Raw genomic sequence first — 24,710 nt, 5'->3', positions numbered from 1 at the left:
AGATGTTCAGAATGAAAGCATAACGAGCTGACAGACAGGAGACTTAGTTTTCATAAACTCTGGGTTTTGCAGCAGATTCTCCAAAAGTCAAAGCTCTTGTTAGAGAAGAAGCCATTATCAGGTAGTCAGGGAAAACAGCATCATTTCATGTGTATATATGAGAGGCCAGAGAGTTTTTCCAGCAGTCTGGTCAATGGGTTGTTGTGTGTCTTTCGGGCTGTGTGGCCATGTTCCAGAAGCATTCTTCTGGAACATGGCCACACAGCCCGAAAGACACACAACAACCCTGTGATCCTGGCCATGAAAGCCTTCGACAACACAGTCTGGTCAATGTTGGTCATTGAGGCAGCATCTCTTGCCAAGTCCCAGTCAAGCCTGCTAAGGGAATTCAAGTTTCATGTCTTTGCTCTTTCTTGTTTCCTCCTTCCAGGTTTAAAGGATTGTTCCTGTATTTTGTTTCTTTTTTGGATTGAATTTTATGCTGCCTAATGTTACCGATTCTTTTGTATTCCTGTGCTTTTGAAACTACTCTTGTACTTTCAATCTTGTGGACTATTTTGTCCATGTTTACTATTTTTGCTGAACTGCTTTGCTCATTTCACTTGGACTGGAGTGTGGTGGTTAAGGATAGGAGTGTTTCACTCTCAGCCGTGGCTGCGGTGTACTCCTGCCCTGGAGTACAACAATTCAGTCCTTCCAGACTTGGAGTTGAGGTCTTAGCAGAAAAACGAAGTCTTGATGGGACACCACCTTTCCCCCTCCCCGAACTTTCCATTTGCCCACCTTGTTTACACCCAACTTGTTGGGATGGGGGATCTCCATCTTTCCAGAAACGTGTGAAGGCAGCAGTAGAGGAAACAAGCCACGAAGTTAAGCGTGGCGAGGCTGGGCCGTGGGTGGGGTGCAGTTGGGTGGGAGTTCGTGTCAGGTTGGTTGAGAAGGAGGCGAAGAAGGGGAGCCGAGGAGAGTGGGGAAGAGGCGCCACGGCTGAGACTGGCAAAGCCGTGAGACTTAAGACAGACCCCGTGTCTCTCGTGGGATGATCTCTCTTGGGTGCCTCCTTCTCCCTCTCTCCGGGGAAGGGAAGAAGACGAGAGGACCAGCCGTGGCAAGAAAGCGCAGGTGAGCGGGGCCCTGGCAAGGGATCTGGCGTGGGTGTGGGCGTGGACGTGGGTTTCCCTCCTGTGCCCATCCGTGCCAGGGCTACTCTTGCTCCTGGGCTGTTCCCACAAAGCCCGTCTCCCTGGTGAAGGTTACGGGCCGTGTTCTTGAGCGCTGTGCGCCCGCTAATTCCGTGTCTCTCTCATACACACACACCGCGCTCCCCCTCTCCGCCCGTCACAGTTTGGCTCCGTATCGATCGGCGCTGCCTGGCCGCGCTTCCCCTGCAATTCCAGGTAGTAAATCAGTGCCAGGCGGCTCCTCCCTCCGGCCTCGCCATTGGCCGCCCGCCTCGGCTCCGGCCCCGCGGATTGGCGAGGCTTTCCTTAAAGAGGCGCTCCCTCCGCCGGAGACACAGAGAGAGAGAGAAAGGGAGAGAAGTGGGCTTCGAGCAAAGCGAGAGTCGGGCACCGGGCAGCCCACCCGGGATGCTGCGTGGGCAGGAGGCAGCCGGCATGACGCTCCCGGGGCACCCCAACTTCTTCCCGGTGAGTAGGAACAGCCGGAGCAAAGTTTCCCGAAGAAGTGGGAGACTTCGGGTGGAGGCGGAAAGTTGGGATCGCGCGAGGCATCAAAGTGGGTTGTGTGTGTGCCGGAGGGATGTTCCGAGGGAGATGGGAGTTCTCTGTTTGGGAGGCGTTGAGGAAGCGGGAGGTGCAGGTACCCTCGAATCGTGGCACTCTTCCTCGCCTAAGACTCTTCTGCCCAGCTCTCTGGAGCCCATCCCTGGCAGGGAGAGGGAAGCAGAGGCATCTTTCCAAGGGGATCTACTCCGGCCTGCTTGCTGCTCAGGTCACTGCAAGGGTCCCGGCTCCACACGCAACTCCAGGGGCCCCGCCACTGCTTCCTGCCCCGGTTCTGCTTCTCGCAGCTTTGGCACGGAAGGGAGAGCCAGTTGCCTGCAGCACTGATGCAGGTTCCGGGCTGGTGTTCCAGGAAGACAGCAGTGCAGCTCAGGATGGGAGCCTTTCTCGTTGAAACATGGGGAAAACATAGCACTGGAAACAGCAGCAATCCTGAAAGGCATGACTTACGGACAACACTCACAAGCACAGTTACTTTGCTCTCCCGGCAGCACTTGGCAAAATCTAAGTAGCTGTGAGTTTTCCAGGCTGTATGGCCATGTTCCATTAATGCTAATCAAGGTGATTAATTACAACATTCACACTGGCCTCCAACAAACGAGAGTCTTTTCCCCCACCCTGAACCTTCCACAGATATATACACCCCACTTGCCTAGTTTCCAATATAACTCACAACCTCTGAGGATGCCTGCCATAGATGTGGGCAAAACATCGTTTTCCGGGAAAATGCACAACAACCCATGTTCCAGAAGCATTCTCTCCTGACGTTTCGCCCACATCTATGGCAGGCATCCTCTGAGGTTGTGAGGTATATTGGAAACTAGGCAAGGGGGGTTTATATATCTGTGGAAGGTCCAGGGTGGGAGAAAGAACTCTTTGTCTTTTGGAGGCAAGTATGAATGTTGCAATTAATCACCTTGATTAGCATTGAAAAGCCTTGCCTGGCTGCTTCCTACCTGGGGAATCCTTTGTTGGGAGGTGTTAGCTGGCCCTGATTGTTTCATCTCTGGAATTCCCCTATTTTCAGACTAACACTGCTGACTAACTCAGCCAGAGAAGTCAGCCATAGCAGAGCACTTATTGAACCAACCTGGGTGTCATGTTATTTGAGAACACAGAAATGCTGGACCACTCTAACAACCACCATGTCAGACTACACAGAGAAGCCATTGGAGTCCACATGCATGTGGACAATTTCAACAGAAAGGAGGAAACCATGAAAATGAACAAAATCTGGCTACCAGTATTTTAAAAAACTCTAAAATCAGGATAGTAAATAAAGAACAACACTCTGAAGACAGAGGAATTCAATACATGAAACAATCAGGGCTAGCTAACACCTCCCAACAAAGGATTCCCCCCAGGCAGGAATCAGCCAGGCCTTGAAGTTGCAAGGCTTTTCAATGCTAATTAAGGTGATTAAATGCATCATTCACACCTGCCTCCAACAGTCAAGAGTTCTTTCTCCCACCCTGGACCTTCCACAGATATATAAATCTTCCTTGCCTAGTTTCCAATATACCTCACAACCTCTGAGATTGCCTGCCATAGTTGTGGGCAAAGCATCAGGAGAGAATGCTTCTGGAACATGGCCATACAGCCTGGAAAATTTACAGCAACTCAGTGATTCTGGCCATGAAAGCTTTTGACAACACTTGGCAAGATCATTTGGAGACTCGGAGTCTTGTGATGTTTCCAAGCTATTTTGATAGCACCACACTTCATTGGCTGCACTGCCGTGCTGTCACCCAGCAGGATGTGGGAATGCATTTGGGGAATGGCAATGTGAGCTCATGATGTCACTAGTCCACAGTAGTACAGGAAATGTTATGTCACCGTGAGAGTGCTGGAGGGATACATCTTATGTCGGAGACAGCGGTACGGCTGGCACTGTAACACCACTTAGGATACATAGCAGGAGGTGTGCATGAACAATATCGGCAGCTCTGATACAATTAAGTTTACGCATCTGCTGGGTGCCTTTATCTAGCTGTATTTGCCATACACTCCCAGACTGAATGGGAGAAGAATCATCCTCCAATTTACTGCCTTCACTTGGAGAAAACTATAATCAGAGCTGAGGAAAGTTATAATTTGGGAGTATAACTCACAAAATTTCCCAGCCTGGGTGGTGGGTTTTGTGATTTGTTGTTCAAAACATAACATTTTGAAACTGGGATTATTGCATGTGCATGCAAACTCTACTGTCTTTCCAGCATGTCTTCCCCAGAAGACCACCTACTTCTCCTCTAGTGATCTCTACACTTTGAAACAAGGTGTGCATGATTATCTTACACTTGTAGTATGCAAGTAAGGACAAATTGCAGGATGCACCCTTCAGATGCATGAAGAACCTGGAATGCACAGTATAAGTCAGGTGCCTTCTTCTTTGCCTGGTGTGAAATCAGGCCACTGGTTTTCATCTACCCGGTGCCTTGGTACCATAGCATTACTGGCACAATCCTAGAGTCACAAGAACTGGATTAAGCCAAGTTACGCAGTTTGTAAAGCCCAAAGATCCACTGATTACCCAACATGCAGCATGGGACACTCGTCAAAATGGGAACAGAGAATGGCCATCCTTGTATGCATTGCCTACTTTCCAAGAGCTGGCTGGTTGGAGGAATAGAAAACGCTGGTGCACTTAAAGTCATGGAGGCAACGTCCATCACTGTCAGTGGCCGGAACAAGATGGCGACCAAGTGCTGTTGTTTTCTTGCACTTGCCAAGAGTATCAGCAAAAGCAAATCCATAACACGGAGTCCTGGTCAGCACTTGCCAAGCTAAAATTAGTTCAGATCCTTACAACCTCTAAGGATGCCTGCCGTAGATGTGGGCGAAACGTCAGGAGTGAATACTTCTGGAACATGGCCATACAGCCCGGAAAACATGCAACAACCCAGTTCAGATCCTTGTTTAGCCGAGAGAAACATTGGACTTAAAGCTGGGTTATATTTCACCCCATTTTTAATTTCTCTTCTTGGTGCTGTCCAAGAAAGGAACAAATGATGACCCAGCACTGAGTAAACAACCCTGGCTTAAAGTCTGGACCCTCACTTGAATACATATTCCTCAGTCTGGGAACAGGAGGCCCACCCTAGGCTCTTCTGTTGCGTTCCGATTCACACTGACATTTGGCTGCATTTCCTCCACTCACTGCAGTGAATTCAGTGGGCCCATCATCCTGAGAGGGACCAAATTCCTGCTTCATCCAAGCCTAAGACTAGAAGATGGTATCTTGAAAATAGTTTCAGCCGCTTACCATCCAGTGACTTCATATTTCCCTTTTGACTCCTATGACTGTGGCGTTCTCCTTTGAAAGCTATCTAGGGGCCCTTCCACACAGCCATATATACAACCCAGAATATCAAGGCAGAAAACCCCATGATATCTGCTTTGAACTGGGTTATCTGAGTCCACACTCAGATAATGTGCCTTGATATTCTGGGATATAGGGCTGTGTGGAAGGGCCCTAGGTAGTCAAATGAAGGGATAAAAACAGTGCTCTTCTTTGTTTCTATCTCATTACACAATTCATACTGGTGAAAGACTTCCATATAGGAAAAGAGTTTATGGCAGGGGTCCTCAAACTTTTTAAGCAAAGGGCCGGTCTACAATCCTTCAGACTTGTTGAGGGGCCGAATTACCATTTGAAAAAAAAATACAAACCAATTTCTATGCACACTGCACATGTCTTATTTGTAGTGCAAAACAACAACAATAATGAGAGAACAATACAATATTTAAAAATGAAAACAATCTTAACCAACATAAACCTATCAGGATTTCAATGGAAAGTATGGGCCTGCTACTGGCCAATGAGATAGTCAAGTTAATTCAGATTGTTGTTTGTTGTTGTTGTGTGCCTTCAAGTCATTTCAGAATTTGGGTGAGCCTAAGTCTAAAATTAATTATTTATTTACTTACTACATTTATTTACTACATTTATATCCCACCCTTCTCACCCCGAAGGGGACTCAGAGCAGTTGTATGTACATACAATATATTATATTATTAGCATAGCACACTATTAGCATTATGCATTACTATACCACTACATTGAACTATACCATACAATATGTAACATATAACATATAATTAATATTATTATGTGGTATTATTATTAGTATTATATTGTATAACATTATAATATTTTTATCAATATTGTATGTATATACAATATATTATATTATTAAAACTGATATAAAATGTATTATAAAACCGAGGGTGGGGGCCAGGTAAATGACCTTGGAGGGCCGCATCCGGCCCCCGGGCCTTAGTTTGGGGACCCCTGGTTTATGGAATGTAATTATGGAATATCATTTTTGTTTTGATGTGTACATCTCCCAGGAAGCTATGTCCAGCTTTTGGTTGATGATACCTACATGCAGTGGCAAAGGGAAGATCCCAGATTATGGGTGATGTTTTGATGAAATTCTTGTTCCCTCAATTTCTACATGGAATAACTTTTTCTGTAAAGGCACTAGGTGTTTATAAGTCATCTTTATGTCACATATAAAGCAATGAGATCCTGCAATCTGTAGTGGGAAAGTTGAATCTACTCCATAGAAGAACAGAGGTTACAGATATTAGCCGTATGACTAACTGCTTAACTGCCTTTATACAGGTGTAAGCTTCAAGTGAGCCTCAAGTCTGTGTGTGTATTCAGGAAGGCAACTTAATTAATGGCAATTTCCCTAATGATCTATCTAGAAATGCTCACTGATGTATGGGTTTAATTAGCCCAAGCCAAACAAGGAGAGCCTGAAGGGTGGTGCACATTGTCTCTGTCGCCAGGCACTTGTAACAGTCCTGTGTTTATAGAAACTTGTTTAATGATAACTTAATCTGAACCTAAACTGGAGGATGGTGTCGGTACCCAAGCTATGTTTTGTCTTTGATGGATGGCTTTGGTGTGACTGAAAATATATATGGGAATGCATTCTGTTCTTGAACCTTCTGCCTAACGCTCAGACCTAAAGGAATCTATGTTCTGGCCAGTATCCTCTTTATAATATCAGAAATGAGACTTTACCTCCATAACAAGATGGAACATGATGGCTCCTGGCATGGTGCAACATAACAGTAAGCACAGCTTTTTGAAATCGAAGCTACTCTCCTAGATGGCAGGTACACACTGAAATATGATTCCAGTGAAGTTTTTAATCCAGTGGTGTTTATTATGTAGTCCTCTGGCTGTATAGCTACACCACACAGGCCAGACCATGAATCCCATTGCCCTCAGCTTTATCATAAAGCACAATGAATTATATAAATGTAATGCATTCTACCTTCAGAGAATAATCCTGAGCACATGGTGATTCAGGACAGGGTTTGGTCCTAACAGTGTCTGGCTGTCCCTAGGCCAGGAGATAAATAAATTTGGTTTAGGCAATATATTTCTGCTGCTTGCATGAGTGAGATAGACAACTTCCAGGGGTGCTATCCCTCCTGTTTCTTCTTGGGTCTAAGTAAAGAAATCTTGCTGTGGAAGAGACTGGAACTATACAGCATGTTCACTTAGCTGACCCCCATCCACACACCCCAAAAATAGCTGTGGAGTTTATTGCAGATCTGTTTATGAGAGTCTAGAATGCAAGCAAGGTCCTGCTAGAAACGGTCGAGGATGTCCCAGATGGCCAATAACAAAGCTAACCAGGTTTTCTCTCTGTAGGAATGTTCACAAGACAGATCACATATTCCATAATGCACTTTGATGACCCTTTTATTCACATGATCAAGATGGATAAAGCATGATGAAAGGATGGGTTTCTTTCTCCCCCCCCCCCCTCCTCCCAAGGGACTTTAAAGACAATATTGATTCTGCTCTACAGCAGTGATTATATGAACACTCCAAGCTGACAGTCTCTGGTACGATGGGGAAATGCTGATTAACATAAGGTGTAAGAGTTTCCACAAGCAAGTGCTGACAAAATTAAGAACTGTATCCTTTACCAGGGAAGACCATTCATTAGGGGACTGCCTCTGGTGGCAAAGGCAGGAGAGGAGATGTAGCAGCCACCCTCACTCCAGACATTTCTCCTGAACTCTTCCCCAGAAGTTCTCTTCTGGTGTGTATGTGTGTGCACATGTATGTGTGCAGCCTGCCTTGCACCAGGTAATTTGCCCTACACCCTTCTGCAGCCTTCAGGTGCAATGTAAGATGTTGAGTCCTATCAGCATTATTGAAATAAGCTTCAGCTTCGTGTCCGAAATGCTCCTTGTCCCAGGCCAGCCTCATACTTTCCCAAGATTTGACTTCCCTGATTGAATATATGAAGAAGGGTTTGGTTCATCTGTTTTAAACTTTGCCAGTTTTAATTGGGGTAAAGCACACTTCTGTTCAGAGAGCAATCCTTATCTGAGAGAATGGCTCAACAATATGTTGAGCAGATACTCAGGCTCAGGGCACCTTGTGTTTACCCCTTCTCTCCTTGTGGCATTCACCTGTAGAAGGGATACACATACATTCACTGGCTGTGGATAAATGATCAGAAGGACCTGCCATGAGGAACAGCCTGGGTGAGTCTCACAGGGCCCGCCTTACCATTAGGCAGAATTAACTGCCTCAAGGACAAACAGTAATAACATCCCAATCATTCCCACTAGGAGTGGTGTGTACATGATATAGATGTTGGTCCTCAACCCCTGAAGCTTTCCAGTTTGAAGGAAGGCCCTCTCTTCTTACTCATGTGTCCAAATGCCAGTCCTGTAGGCATCCACATGTGACAAGAAGAGTGCCACCATCTTGTATTTTGCCTCAGGCATCAAAAATGTTGTAGGATAGCTCTGAACTTGCATTTTAGTTTTATTGAAATCAAAGCAAATGTGGAATAGATTTTATGAAGATCCTTGCACAGTTCACTAGATATTTATTTCCTGGTATATACACTAATCGGTGTCACCTCCTACAACATAAAAGTATTTTTGGTTTAACCATCTGTTGTGATGGATGTCTGGGACATCCATAACCATTCAGTCTAAGGAATATGGAGCCTCCTTGATCAGGGTAGTATACCACTTCTTGTAAGCGCAATCTAGAAGGCAAAGTTTATTGGCTCATGCACTACTTATTAACGCCCTGTGATATGTGGTTGGTCCTTGATGGAATTGGACTGTTGAAGTGGTCAGACTATTGATCTGATCTAACAGGGAGAGGACGGATCTCTTTAAGAACGAAAGCCAAATTTCAGAGAAGTTTTCAGGCATTCCTGGAGACAGAGTAAAACAAGAGTAAATTTTAGCTTTAAATTCTTACTGTAGCTAAGCCTTAGGAGATAAGTTTCAACCTTTTAAATTAAGGGAACCTCTATGCAAAAGCTAGGATCTTTTCTGTAGAGATTCATTATCAAATAATGATGTCATGGAGAAAGAAGTGGGACAGATTAGGGACCAGAAGGGTCAGATTCTTCATTCATGTTGTAAAGAATTTTAGAAGGTATTATCCAGTCCTGTCCCACAAAGAACCTAATTACACTGTTAAAGTTTTGTTTTTCCACCTTTACTGCCATGGCAACATCATATGGAATCCTGGGATGTGTTGCTTAAGAAGATACATTTAGAGATCTCAACCCGAGAGCTTTTGGGACTCACTAAACTACAAATTCCAGAATTCCACAGGATATTTCCATGGCAGTTAAAGTGGAATAATAGTGCTATAACAATGTAGTATGGTAGAGCCCTAAGAATACCAGGGTTGGAAAGATTTCATCACTTGCTTAGCTTTTCTCAATTTCTGTCTGTTGTGCCTATGCATGACATGGTATATTAACTTGCTACTATTTTGTGGCTAATTGTAATTTAGCTTCCTAACCTCCACAGGAAGGATATAAATACTGGCTTCTTTAGAAATTACAGGGCCCCAAACTGAACATAAGCAAGAGTGTGGTTGTTGTATAATGCCCTTTTATAATTGCTCTCCTTCCCTCCTCCCACAACAGAGACACAGTCATCAGCTTTCTATTTGATGCAGCTTGGGCGGGGGATAATTCACCTTGAAAAAATGTGGGACCTTTGTTCTGTTCCTTTCAAAGTACTTGGAGTGAAAGGTAAAGGTCTAAGCCTTCGTGCTTTTGTTTGTCTTCTTCAGGCAATATGTGGAACCCAGAAGCCCCTTCTACACTGCCCTATATCCCAAGATGTGATCCCAGATTATCTGCTTTAAACTGGATTATATAACTGTACCCTCAATTTACTTCTGACACGATAAATAAAGAAACTAGACTACATGAGTCTCTGCTGCCAGATAATCTGGGATAAGAAGATAATCTGGGATCAGATCCTGGGATATAGGGGCAGTGTGGAAGAGACCAGAAACAAGCCTGATTTCGCATTCCAAAGTGAATTCACTTTAGGACACAAAATATAGACAATTTTGCATGAACCCGATTCCCACTCTTCCTTGCTTTTGGCACCAGCTCAAACATGCTATAGGCTTGCATTCCAGAGATTTCTTCCAAGATCCAACAAGCTCACTCAATTAAGAAATGCAAGCACTCTTTCACCAAGTTTGGAAAATTTACTTTTTAAACCTACAAAATTCTAGAATCCTGCAGCCAACATGGCTACTAGCATATTGGCTGAGGGTTTCTTAGAGTAGTAGTCCAGAAAAACATCACTGTCCCAAGCTCTGTTTCATGTGGGCAAAGAAATATATGTACAGGTATATGTATAAATCCATCTGTACTTCATCAGTAAGCAATTAGTAAACTTCACCAAACAAAACAATTCTGGGCCACCCTGCCCCCATCTAATAAGACGGGCTGCATCAAATACTTGGGAGAGGCTATTTATAAGATGGTGAAATAGCAAAATGGATTGATAGAACTGGAGGGGATTCAAGTCCATCTAGTCCAGGGGTCCTCAAACTTTTAAAGCAAAGGGCCGGTCTACAATCCTTCAGACTATGGAGGGGCAGAATTATCATTTGAAAAAAAAAATACGAACAAATTCCTATGCACACTGCACATGTCTTATTTGTAGTGCAAAACAACAACAACAACAATGAAAGAACAATACAATATTTTAAAATGAAAACAATCTTAACCAACATAAACCTATCAGGATTTCAATGGAAAGTGTGGGCCTGCTACTGGCCAATGAGATAGTCAAGTTAATTAGGGTTGTTGTTGTTGTTGTTGTTGTGTGCCTTCAAGTCATTTCAGAATTTGGGTGAGCCTAAGTCTAAAATTAATTAATTATTTTCTTACTACATTTATTTACTACATTTATATCCCACCCTTCTTACCCCGAAGGGGATTCAGAGCAGCTGTATGTACATACAATATATTATATTATTAGCATAGCACAATATTAGCATTATACATTACTATATTGAACTATACCACTATACTGTAATACTATATGTAATATATAACATATAATTAATATTAGTATATGGTATTATTATTAGTATTATATTGTATAACATTATAATATTTTATGTATATACAATATATTATATTATTAAAACTGATATAAAAATATATTATAAAACTGAGGGCGGGGGCCAGGTAAATGACCTTGGAGGGCCGCATCCGGGCCCCGGGCCTTAGTTTGGGGACCCCTGATCTAGTCCAACACCTTGCCAATCAGGACCCTGAAGCACCCCTGAAATATGACCCTCCAACACCTACTTAGACTTCCAATAAGGAGAACCCACCACTCACCAAAGTAGTCCATTCCAGTTCAAAAAGTCATGGGGTTCTTCTTAAATTTTGGGTTCAAAGAAAATCTGGAGAAATTCTGAAGTGCTAATATTTCTTGAACCAAGAGACGTCTGCTTTCATATCTACATAAGAAGGTCTAGAAGCTTGTCCTCTATCGGGATCTGGCCACTATGTTATCACTGTATGATCAGGATCTGAAATGGGCATAAGTTCAGAAACAGGTCCCGTGTTTGTGCATGGAAATTGAATTCTCCACTTGCTAAACAGATGGGTGAGAGGGGCAGTGTGACTGACATGGCCATATGCCTCTCTGTTTGTAGGTGCCAAGGCTGCAACTTCTGCTGCTCTGGAGTTTGGTTCTGACTCAGCCCGGTGAAGGATCCCAGCGTAGTGAGCCCATGTTCACAGCAGTCACGGACCGTGTCCTTCCCCCAGACTATGACAGCAACCCAACCCAGCTCAATTATGGAGTGGCTGTGACTGATGTGGACCAGGATGGAGACTTCGAAATTGTTGTGGCTGGGTGGGTATCAAAGATGATGTAAACGGGAGTGGGAGTGGGGATGATGCCATCACAATATGTGTCATGTGCAGGGTGGGGAAGGGGCTAGATTTGACAATGTCTTCCTTTAATTCAGAGCTGGAGAGCTCTAATTGGGTGGGAGGTTTACAGGTGATATCACTGAGCTGGCCATGACACAAAGACCTAACAAAATCAAGAGTCCCTGTCAAAAATAGGCCAGATGTGGGCCAGATTGGGGTTTTCTGCAGGCTAGAGGTAGTCAATTCTCTCAAGCATTACAGAATGCCAATGCAAAGGTGTTTGTGGGGATGTTTTTGCATGTTCTAGGGGAATCTAGCTTATTCTACAGGCAAGAAAAGGTAGACAGGATGTGTGTGTACATGTGCATGTATGCACATGCAAATGTGTTACAATCTGCTGGCTCAGAGTGCAACCCTTGAAGTTATTGCAGCGCAAAGACTCATCTAGGTGGATATGGATGTGCATTTTCAATAAAACTTCCCTTCAGCAGCAGCTTCCTCAAAGCTTACAACTTAACTGTCTCTCCAAGTCGTTTATCTGACAAACTGTTTCTGCCTGTAGCTGCCTGCGCCCATTCCTCTTTTCCTCCACTTTGGCCATGCTGGAGTCATGACCTAGTAAATAGGTGCTGGAGGGACCTGTCCCTTTATATTTGGCCACCACTTGTATAGCTTGTTCTGCCCATAAAACATCTCTGAACTGTATTGAGCTAGGAAAAGCATATATCCACTGGATAACTTTTTATGCCTACAATTTCCGGGAGAGCTAGATCATATCTTGTCGTCAGCTGAGTTCATTTGCTCCAGAAATCTCACCCCTTCATAGCCTTTCTCCCTTGTTGTTCACTTGATTTGCTCTGCCCTTAGTCCAGAGGAATAAACTTTCTTGTAAAGACTTGCGCTATTAGGCTCCCAGCCAGAGCATGGAAAAGGTACTTTCGGACTGCAGTTTTCAGAACTCCCCAGCTGTGATTCCAGGAGTCGCAATCCAAAAATCATTTTTTCTGAGAACAATCCATTTAGGGTGTTACAGAACTTTGTGTTTCTTTCCCATTAAGCCTTTTAGGCACTAGAGCCATCCAAAATCACATCACAGATCCTATGGCCATGCCATAGTGGACTCTATTAACAATGTCCGCAATTAGCATTTCAGCGATTATATCTGTCTGTCCCCTGTGCCATCCTATAATTTGCTCCAAATCACCTCAACCTAATCTGCCTACACAGCCATAGATTTTAGATCTCTTTGTGCTTCATGGATACAGTCCAAGAACTAAATAGCATAATTTCTTTTTCTAGAGACAAATTTAGCAGAAATTGTTTTGTGCTGTAGTCGCCTGATTATTGTCCAAGTAGCAATGTGCAGAACGGATCTATAACCTTGTGTTTAGAATAATCCTAGACTCTTATTCTTTTTTGTTAAGACTCAATGAGATCCACAACAAAATATTGCAGTACGGGTGCTGCTGTTCAGGATTCTGGATGTGCCAATTCTTCCATCTCAGTGTCTGGCTTATTTTCCCACACATATTCAACCAGCATCCCATGACTATTGAATACAATCAATTCTCACTGGGCTCTTTGTGAGTTCCAGTGCCCATTCTCTTAAGCCTTTCCCCTAAAGCATTTTTGGGATGGGTACTTCTGCAGAGCCTTCTGGAGCCCCTGGAGGCACAGTGGGTTAAACCACTGAGCTGCTGAACTTTCTGACCAAAAGGTTGGCAGTTTGAACCCAGGGAGCGGAGTGAGCTCCTGCTGTTAGCCCCAACTTTTGCCAACCTAGCAGTTTGAAAACATGCAAATATGAGTAGATTAATAGGTAACTCTCCAGTAGGATGTTAACAGCACTCTATGCAATCATGCTGGCCGCATGACCTTGTCTATGGATAACGTCGGCTCTTCAACTTAGAAATGGAGATGAGCACCAACCCCCAGAGTCAGACACGACTAAACTTAAAGTCAGGGGAAAACCTTTACCTTTTACTACTTCTGCAGCCCCTGAGTTCCCAACATTACATTTCCCTCTTGTACATGAATAACGCCGAAAAGGCCATACTATCAGAGTAAGAAAAACATCTCAAGTGGCAAATATTATAGGACAAGTTCCCGACAGTTACTGAGCCCTGGGATGTTCCCCTCTAGTTAGCAAGTGCATGTATACCTTATAACCTACTCTGTATTCCTTAATGTAATCTGTACCCCTCAGATACGTTGGCAATGTTGAATCCATTGGAAGGTTTTAAAAAAAAATTAACTGCTAAATAACTTCTGCACATAGAAGAGGGCACATGCCACCTTGCCCTTTGCCTCAATAAGCAAAATGTCTTGGCCTTGCCTTGGGTAGTGCTGTTTTAACTACATAAACATTGCCACTCACAGTCAAAACAGCAGAAACAGTATGATTGATCCCATTCACTTTCGCACCAAAGGCACTATGCGCATTAATGCTGAATTCTTGCAGGGCATATCCTGACTGTCAGTCATTCAGACATGCTAAGCCAGAACCTGGGATGGCGGGGAACACATTTATATGCTAAAACAACCAAAATCCCAAATAGCCATGCATCCTAGAATTGCTGCGAGTTGATGTCCAAAAGTAAGCCTGCTTACCAAGCTCCAGCATAAAGATGCCTCTTTGCTTTCCCAGGTTTCTTGCCAAGGTCAGTAGCTCTTTTTAACAGCGTTTTAACAGCCTGTGTGGAGGAGTTGGTGGCAGCACGCGTCTACCTAGCACTCCAGTTGTCCTTCACAGGAAGGTGTGCATCTGTCTAGTGTCACTAACAACTTTTCCTGCCTGTGTTGGTTGCTCCCCATTCAGCCAGCTAGGTTCTGGGTCAATGGAGCCGTGAATCCAGCCTATTTGGAGCAATAAGGCGTAGCAGTTCAGATAGACCCTTTAAAGTCTAGACTGAAATCTGAAAGTGATTCACTGACCTACTGAATTGGGAGGCCTCAATTGTCACTGCAGCCAGTACTCACAGGTTGGAATTTCTTTGTACCTCCAACTTTATGATGTGGCTGCCATTTTCCACTCTATTCTGGTTGTCTTTTGGATTGAGCATCTCCATGACAGGAAGATCTAAAACAAATCTGGAGAAAAATGTTGCCCTCCAAATATCTTCATCACTGACCATGTCAGCTAGACCTAATAAGAGTTGCAGGCCTGTTGTTCCTGGAATGGTACATACCTCTATGGTGAGGTCTGCATGGTTTGATGCAGAGCTTAGAAAAGTTACCTTCCCTGACCCCCAAAGTAAGTTTTCCAAGCCCTGCTTTGACCTGAGAAAAAAACAGCTTTGCTTGCTCTGTCTTAGCAATCTAGCCGGGTCTCTCTTTGCTGGCTCCCTCCTGGATGAAGGAGCAACTGTTTCCTCTCCATGCTCCCTCACCGTGCTGACAGGCCTCAATGTGCACCTTGACATTGTGTTAATTGGCTGCAGAGTGAATGAGTGCCCCATGATCTCATTATTGGCAATGTTCTCAACTTGGAAAGGGTGCACAGGAGTGAGCAAGGCATTCAGCTGTGTGCTGAATGCCTGCCCAATCTGCCAGACCTTCCAACAGTAAAGGGTGGGAGGGAGTGGAGTTAAAGCTTGGCCAGCTGCCTCAAGAGCCAACCATCCAGCCCATCTCCAATCAAGTAGAAGCAGCACATGTTTGCCATCAGCTGGGGCATATGTAGCACATGATGTGGGATGTCCCCATGCAGGAAGAGGAAGTCACCATCCTGGACTTCGTGTGTATAACGGTACCACTGATAGGGATGCCAAAATAACACAGATGCACAGAGGTAACAGTATGGGCCTAGTTAAGATCCCACACAGATATCATTCTACCAAAAGATCCCCATAATCTATAAGGCAAAAACACAATGGTTCTCCTAAAGCAGTGATTCTCAATCTGTGGGTCCCCAGATGTTTGGGCCTTCAACTCCCAGAAATCCTAACAGCTGTTAAACTGGCTGGGATTTCTGGGAGTTGCAGACCAAAACACCTGGGGACCCACAGGTTGAGAACCATTGCCCTAAAGTGAAGGTTAGTGCCAAATATTGCCCTGGTAATTGTGATATAGTCCTTTGCATATATATTTTTTGTACCAGCCTTCCTTATGCTGTTGTCCTCCAGGTGATGTTGGGCTCCAACTTCCAGCCAGTCCCTGCTGGCACAACCAGGATGAAGACATTTGTATTCCAAATGGCTGGAACATAAGCTGGGGAAACTGTTTTAACTATTAACAATCCCTGTGGAAAAGATCCCTTCTTGAAGGAGCTCCAAATCCCAGTGCATTAATGAAATTAGACAGAAAATTTGACAGTGCCCCTCATATAGCAGAGCTGTGGGGACATGTTACAACTATTGCTGTTAAACAGCACCAACATTCATTAAAGTAGGAATGGGCAATCTGTGGCTCTCTATTACTAAACTCCGGTGGCGCAGTGAGTTAAACCCTTGTGCCAGCATGACTGATGACTTGAAGGTTGGGTTGCTGACCTGAAGGTTGCCAGTTCGAATCCAACTCAGAGTGTGGATGAGCTCCCTCTGTCAGCTCCAGCTCTCCATGCAGGGACATGAGAAAAGCCTCCCACAAGGATGGTAAAAACATCCAAAACATCCGGGCGTCCCTTGGGCAACATCCTTGCAGACGGCCAATTCTCTCACACCAGAAGCGACTTGCAGTTTCTCAAGTCGCTCCTGGCATGAAAAAAAACTGGACTCCCATTGAAACTCACCATTAGTTTTGCTATGAGGTGTAATTTCAATAATCACTGATAGTGCCCGAAGGCCAGATTATAGGCCTAATGTCACAAGCATTTACTCTAATTCTGATGTCACTACATGTAATAGATTATGGAAGATTTGTAAATAGTATCATAAAAATCAAGAAGCTAGGTGAGGATGATGGGAGATGTAATATACACAGATGTAGTGGTTGCCAGGATTGGAAAGGCTGAACTATAATGTAGTTCTCTTCTAAGCAGCAGTAAAGACCCAGTCATTCCTAGCAGACCACCCCTCAATTTGAGAAGGCTGTTTAATGTTATCTCACAAAGGGATGTTTCTGTACCATCGCTCAGCAAACTTGCTCATTCACCTGTGTTTGTGTTTCACCTGCATCCATCCATCCTTTTTTGTCCCATCATTCCACTGACCTTTCTTAATGGACTTGAATCCCAGGCTCCGCATCTCCATCACTCTGTCCTAGACTGTCACCAATTTGTCAGTGTTCTTATTACAGGAGAAACATTAATAACACACCAGTTCTTTGGCTATAGCTTGAGCAGTGCAAAATAAAGCAATTGGGTCCTTCTTCTTAGATATACTGCTTCTGCTAAGGCAGCCTCAAAATAACATTTGTCTGCCTTTGCCACACTCCTAGCCCGCATTTAGCTTCAGATCCACTATAACCATAGCACCCTGCATTCCCATCAATCTTGCAATGGAGATTTCCTTCCTTAGTAGTCAGGCTTCAAGAGCCAGAATCCTCTTGGCTAGTGTAAGTAGGGCTTATGCTAGTCTAAGTCTTTTTACAGATGTTGTTCAAGGACCTCCTTGTGCAAAATGTTTTTCCTTGGCTCTGGAAGATGCTCAGGTGCTCCCTTTAATTGTTGCTAAATGGCTGAAGGGTATACCCAAGTGCCATGGCACCTAACTGCCACTGCACAACCAAGAAAAAGGAACACATTGTGTTCTCTGGACCTCTTGCATAAGTAAACTAGTCATTGAAAAATAGGATCTTAGTCATGACTTCCTCGAGACAAAGCCTGGAAAAGTTACACTAATCTTGGTAGATGTAGAATTCTAGGAGTCACTATTCATAAAAACTATCCTTCTGCTTACAACATTGCAATTTACATTATTTGTGCACTAGCAGGGAAGGAAACTAGGTTTGCTGCAACACATAATAATAATAATAATAATAATAATAATAATAATAATAATAATAACAACAACTTCTTTATTTACACATTTGCAACTTCCCAGAGGGATACGTATATCTCTGAACACCCTCTAAACCATCTAAAGCCAGGCTTTGGATCCTGGCGACATGAGAATGAGGAATGGATGGGTCAGAAATGGAAGAGAAGATGTAGACATTTTCACAGGAGATTGGCTGCAAACACTCACACCCCAGGAGAAGGGGATGTGGCAGTGGCGAGGCCAAGCAATTTTCTGCCTCCCTTTGGTGCCAGGTCATAACTACAAACAGAGGCAGAACATTTCATAACCGCAGGACTGATGCTTGTGTAACTTGTTTACCACCGGCCAGGGTACGGCTCTTGCTGAGCCAGCTCAGACAGAGTCCTAAACTGGGATGCAGTGCTGTTAGCTCTTACCCGAGAGCAGCACCAGAAAACTTCCATAATTAGGACCAGAGGGAGAGCAAAACTTTTTTTATCCCTTTGCTTATAGGTGTTTTATACAGAAGGTTTTCAAAATTCAGATAATTTCATTGATCAAGTAACACACTTAGGGCTCAGGGTCACCAACTTCAGAGCTAGAGAGCAGAGCTGTAATTGTAAGAACTCCAGAACAGAGTGAAACTATATGCAGCAGCCCAGCAGCAACGCTTCCTCTGCTCCAACTTGTCTGGCATTAGGAATGAAGTAGGAGAATCCCTGTTTCTACCCTGCTTCATTGCCCTGGAGCGGTTAAAGCTACAGGTGCAGTCATTAGCTCTGAAATTGGCAAACTGGTCTGGCCAGCAGCAAAAGACATGTCTCAGTCTCAGTGAAAGCTACTGTTCTCCTGATCCTAGGAGACAGCATGGGAACTACGCAAGTCAAACCTCCACCATATGCAGACAGAGCTCCCCAAATTCTCTAAGCTTATGTCTATCTGGAAACTTATTTTATTTTAAATGGCAACTCCTCCACTGGCTGTGGGATTCTGGGAGTAGTAGCATGTGTGTGTGTGTGTGTGTGTGTGTGTATCTCCCCCCAACTCTGGGATGAGTATGTCATAAAAGGCTATCATGTAATAGCTGGAAAACAAGAAAATGTTGCTTTTTTGGCTATGGCTTCCGGAACACCCCAAGTAGTATGGTCATTCTAGGAGTTTTAGTTCAAAAATGTACCTTTTCCCAGCTCTGGACTTGACTTGAAATACCAGCAATACTTGAATCTACTTTCTATTGACCAATGCTTTCATGGCCGGAATCACTGAGTTTCTGTGAGTTTTTCAGGCTGTATGGCCATGTTCCAGCATTATCTCTTAATGTTTCACCTGCATCTGTGACTGACATCTTTCTATTTTTTCTATTATACATTGTCCAAACTTGAACAAAACCCTTAATGTCAAAGGTGCATTGTATGTTTTCTGATGCTGGCATTTCCCAATCAAAGTCATAGAATTGCAAAATCTTGGTACCCAGAACTCTAGAAAGATGTGTCAGCATCTCTGATACTTCACAGGATTCAGCCTCAGGTACAACTGTCATTCTTTACAGATTGGCTTCCTTTTGAGCCTCATATCTGCTTCTCCTTAGTTGCAGGAGTGACATTGGATCCCACTGTTTTCTTCAGGACTTTGTAATATTGTCCTTAAGGTTTAGCACAGCTCTTTAATTATTATTAGCTGCTGAGACTCCCCTCCCTGCATTCTTTCTTCTCCGTGATATTAATTTTCTCTCTAAACTATGCATTTTCAGCTTTAGCGAACTCCATGCTAACCACATTAGAGTCACACATCATTAGCTGCCAGATGAAACCACTCAGGCATTTCTGCAACTTTGCATTGTGTAATCTTAGCATGGGTGAATGTCAGAAAGAATCCAGTTCTTGCCCAGGATGAAACAATCAGTTTTCTGTAACTTGGACCACTAGAGCCTCGGTGGATACAGTTTGGCCATTTGTAAATGGGAAGGTGCTGTCTGAAAGCACTGGGAACCAGCATAGTGTTTTGGCTTGAGTTCAGGAATAGGGTTTCTAGGAGAATAGGGTTCAAATCTCTGTTTGGCTATTGAAACCCACTTATGCCCTTGAGCAAGTCAGTCTCTTAGATTCAGAGGAAGGCAATAACAAATACTCCTGAAAAATATCTTGCCAAGCAAACTCCATAATATGTTCACCATACCTGAGAAAAAGTTGAGGCACACAACAAACAACATGATTTGAAGGCAGTACCAAATTCCCAAAAGATTATAGACTGTGGAATGGCAACTTGTTTTCCAAATTTTGTTGCACCACAACTTCCATCATCCTTCAATATTTATTGTGTTAGGGCTGGATGGAGTTTCAGTCCAACAAAATCACAAGTGAAACACATTTGTTATAGGCTTTTGCCATATTTATTCTAAATGTTCCCGCTAATGCTTCTAGCTGCCACTGGCTTTATACCAACCAGTCCAGATGATCTCTGCTGGTCCCCCAAACTGTCACCAAACTGGCACCAAAATGTTTCAACTTGAATCTTGCAGGCATCAGATCTAGGATAACAGGTGCTTGGGACTACAAACAAGCTTCATTCAGATTTTTACAAGCTAGCTTTTATTACCTGGGGAGCCCCAAGGGTGCCTATCTTGAAGTGTTTCAAAATGAAGGGTTAAAATTAGAAAAGAAAGTCTGCTTCTCCAGACATAGAACCCCCTTTGCCTCTCAACCCACCTTCAAATCCTTATCCCTTAACCAAGCAATGTATCTCACCCAATGAATCAAGTTTATTGAGCATAAGATGGATAGCAAAAGAAGATTTAGTATAAGTTGCACAATGAAACAAAATGAAAGCCTAAGCTACTGCTAGTGAAAACATACCAAATTACCTTTTGACTTGCTGACTGATTTGAAGTTTTTTTTTCTTCATAGCCTGCAAGATTTGATTAAGAGTGAGCTAAAATTGGGGAGAAAAAGACTTCCCCCATATCTTCCATATTCAGAAACCTGAAAATCAGGTTGGACTGTCTTTGTGAATTGCTCTATAGGGTATTTGAGACAGCTATAAGAACTTGGAAAAATTAACTTTTTCAATTGTAGCTCCCAGAATTCCCCAGTATAGACCAAAATATAGCTTCTCCAAAATTTGGATATGATTAATCTGTTTATCTACAACTGGAGCTGGATTTCATGATGTAGTTAACTTGATAAAGGAGCCATGCCTCATTATAGAAATCAGCCATACATTATTTTATTTTGACATGCCTTTTTGCCATGTTATCTCTGCCTGGCCAGAAGCATCTGTGATAACCTTTGATTTACTTCATTTCATTTATATGCAATCTTTCTCCTGGAGTGGGGTGTAAGGCAGTTCAAAAATACATGTTTCCCAGCTGGACTATAGGCTTTTAGCAGAACATGAAAAAGAAAGATTTGAACACCTAATAAAATGGGATTATTCTCCTTGCATGGTACCCTAGGATGAAAAAACAAAATGCAATGGTCATAAGTGTATGAATTCCCATGTCCATCCCTATTTGGCTTCAAGCACTGTTCTTGTGATCTCTTCCTCTCCTCTCCAGAAACAGCCAATATGGGATGCGATTTTTGCTACCTCCTCTAGAATCTGCCTACATAAGAATGGAAAATTCACTTTGGCAGGAAAGACCTGATAGGAAAGGGCTGCATCCTCAGGTCATCTTCCATTTCACCTTTCTGGGTCTTTCTGTTTCTTCAGGTACAACGGTCCCAATCTGGTGCTGAAATATGATAAAGCCCGGGGGCGGCTGGTGAATCTTGCAGTGAACGAACGTAGCTCCCCATATTATGCACTGCGGGATCGCCAAGGCAATGCGATTGGTGTGACGGCCTGTGACATTGATGGAGATGGACGGGAGGAGATCTACTTCCTTAATACCAACAATGCCTTTTCTGGTGCGTGTCACATTTACCCATTCCTGACATTCCACTTGCAATCAGTTTAAGGCATCCAATGCTTCACTTGTCACTCTATGAATTTCCTCATCACCCCTTCTCTAATATCTATCCATCTTTCATATTCAATCCCATCAAGACTTATCTGTTTTTCCAAATATTTCTTTGCTATAGCTATCTGCCACTCATCTGCCCACACATTCACTCCTTGGTGCCCATAAGATAAGAACTGGTGAACTTGTACCTCTCCAGACTTAAATGAACTACTCCTCCAGTAATCCTTAACTGGCAAGCCTGGGAATAGAAGTAAATCTTTGGAGAGGTACAATTTTCTCAGCTCTGCCTTAAACCCCATGATGGCAACTCATCAGCTCATATTTATTCATTGATGACAAGCATAGGATGTTGTTTTGGTTTTGCTTGTCATCGCACTGAAAGAGATCTTGTCATAACTACTGGACCAACTCCATGCTGTTTCCAGCATTTATTTATGATGCAAATAACAGATTACAAAACCCATAGTTGTATTCCGCAGGGAGACATTGGTGTCAGAGGGAGGATCCAGTCCCTCCTTTCTCTCTTGATATGCCACCACTGCAAGCTCTCTGGATACACATAGTTTACTTTGGGGCTTCTGCATTTGCTAGCCCTGAACCACTGATTCCAGTTCCCTGACCTTCACTGGCCACCAGGGTGGGATGTTTCAAGGCTGGAGTTAATTTCCCAGTTGAGTGATTTTGTCGATTCCCTGGCAGCAGCAGGGATGCAGTGGGAGGAGGGGGGTTAGTTGCTGACTCAGTGCTTTGCCACATCTCTAGATGCCAGCAGGGACTGCAGCATAGGGAGCTCCAGAACAAGGGCCTCTCTGGGCAAGGAAGCCTTCCTTGAGGCAAATAGGCCAGACACAGGGGAAGGTCACAAACTCCCCACATACACCTGTCTTCTCACCCACTTCTGCAGCCTAATGGTAGAGGGCATTGCTTTACCCTTTTAGAAAGTGATGCTCTAATTCCTAGATTGGCACCAGAAGACCTCATAGGCTGTTGCCATAGAAAAATATATACCTGCTACTCCAAGGTGTGTGCTGCTAACTTTATTCCACGGCTTAGCTTTTTTTCTTTGAGGTTAGAAGATATCCTCCAACTGACCCAATTTGGCAAGGACAGTCCTGATTAACTTCCTATCATTCCACTTAGAATCATAGGGTTGGAAGAGAGAAGAGAACTTTCAAGCCCTAGACACTACAGGTCCAGGTTATTTGGCTGACCTCATCCCCTTGTATGGCCGACCCAAGCCCTGAGATCTTCAGGAGAGGTCCTTCTCTCAGTCCCACCTCCATCTCAAGCTCAGTTGGTGGGAATGAGAGAGTGGGTCTTTTCAGTAGCTGCTCCTCGACTCTGGAACTCCCTGCCCAGGGAAGCCCCAATGGCCCCCTCTCTGCGGTCCTTCCGGCAGCAGGCTAAAACCTTTTTATTCAGACAGGCTTTTAAAGATGAACCCAACCCATCTATGTACTGTGGTGTATGGAGAGAAGGAAGACTAATATGCCTGACTTATACTCTCGCATAGACATGTTAAACCTTGTCTAGAAACTGGAACTAACCTCAGCCGGCTGGTTGTTGCATAACATGTCATCTTTTTATAACGGCCATTGTTCTTAATTGCTTCAATTTCATGTCAAATTTACATTAATCGTTATATTTGTATAGGTCATTTAAGTTCTTATTATTGGTTATTTTGTCTGTTACTAAGTTTAGAGTCAGGTTTCTGTTTTGTGGTTAATATGATTCGTCCTAACCTAATGTATTCTGAGTTGTTTTCCCTTTTTGGCATTGAATGTTTGCCATACATGTTGGAAACCGCCCTGAGTCCATTTGGGGAGATAGGGTGGTCTTTAAACAAAGTTGTTGTTGTTGTTAAAAATCAATTCAGGGGTTGCTGTAGTTTTTAACTTTGAATTTGTTTTAATGATTTTTAACTGGGATTGTTTTTAATACTATTTATATTTAATCCTGCAAGTCAACACCTGGAAGGCTGCACAATTTCCAGTCTTGCTCAAACCCTTTTTAAAAGATGGGGTTCGGTAGTAATCTGCTTAGGAAGGGGCACTGCTCCCACCAACATGCATCTGAAGTTGGGCCGGACCCCTCACCTGCATCATTGACCTATTCTTGGCTCTACTTGTCTGTCTTCCTGACTCGTAATTATTGCCTTGCAGCTGCCAAAGGCTCCTGTACCCTAAATCAGCCATTCACATTATTCCTGGAGCTGGGGCTAGGCCAGTGCTTGTCATTGATTTTCCCTTTATGATATACATGGCTCCACGCTGCTCTGGTACAATTTACCTTAATGAGTTTATTCTTCTGGGCCTCCCTTACCAACCCTTAAGCTTTGCTGGTGTTGCTGTGTTCACTGTAGTGCAGTCCTGGCCACAGCCCTGCAGTATGACTGGTGAAGGCTATTGGTGTTGTTGTTTTGAGCATTGGATTATGACTCTGGAGACCAGGATTTGAATCCTCATTTGGAAACACACTGAGGGGTCCTTGGGCAAGTCAAGTCTTTCTCAGAAATTACTTAAAAGCAAGTAACAACAACAAAGGTATTGGAATAGGAGGAATCCAAAATTTTATGATACAAAATGGATGTATAATCAGGAGACTGGATGGAATCCACATGATATAGCAGTAGGGTTATAGTTTGAATTAGCTCTGGTGCACAAACATCTGCACCCACATATCCCTATATATATGCAGAACTTATCTATAGTACACAACATGATACCATTTTAATTGCTATAGTTCCGCACTAAAGGAATCTTAAGATTCATAATCTGTGCTAGGGAACAAACCTCAATTCTTTGAAGCCTTAGTGAGAGTCCATTGCCACAAGACACAGTCAGGGTTCAACAGAAGTCATCACAGTCTTCGATAGCTCCAGACTGGTTTCTTCCCA

General features: G+C 43.6%; 1 protein-coding gene across 2 annotated transcripts in view; it reads left to right on the top strand.

Moving 5' to 3' along the window:
* The first annotated feature begins 1,256 nt into the window (after window positions 1–1,256).
* crtac1 (cartilage acidic protein 1) overlaps window positions 1,257–24,710 on the top strand; it is a 47,481-nt gene continuing 24,027 nt past the window's right edge. The window contains exons 1-3 of one of the 2 annotated variants that reach the window (XM_008106516.3): window positions 1,257–1,649; window positions 11,734–11,936; window positions 21,562–21,758. In XM_008106516.3, coding sequence (XP_008104723.2) covers window positions 1,590–1,649; window positions 11,734–11,936; window positions 21,562–21,758 — 460 coding nt within the window. In that variant the 5' untranslated portion in view covers window positions 1,257–1,589. The remainder of the gene's footprint in view (window positions 1,650–11,733; window positions 11,937–21,561; window positions 21,759–24,710) is intronic. The other variant, XM_062976364.1, reaches the window with a different exon arrangement.

Source organism: Anolis carolinensis, chromosome 3 (assembly GCF_035594765.1).
Source record: "Anolis carolinensis isolate JA03-04 chromosome 3, rAnoCar3.1.pri, whole genome shotgun sequence".
NCBI classification, from domain to species: Eukaryota; Metazoa; Chordata; class Lepidosauria; order Squamata; family Dactyloidae; genus Anolis; species Anolis carolinensis.
This window is presented reverse-complemented; position numbering and strand designations above follow the sequence as displayed.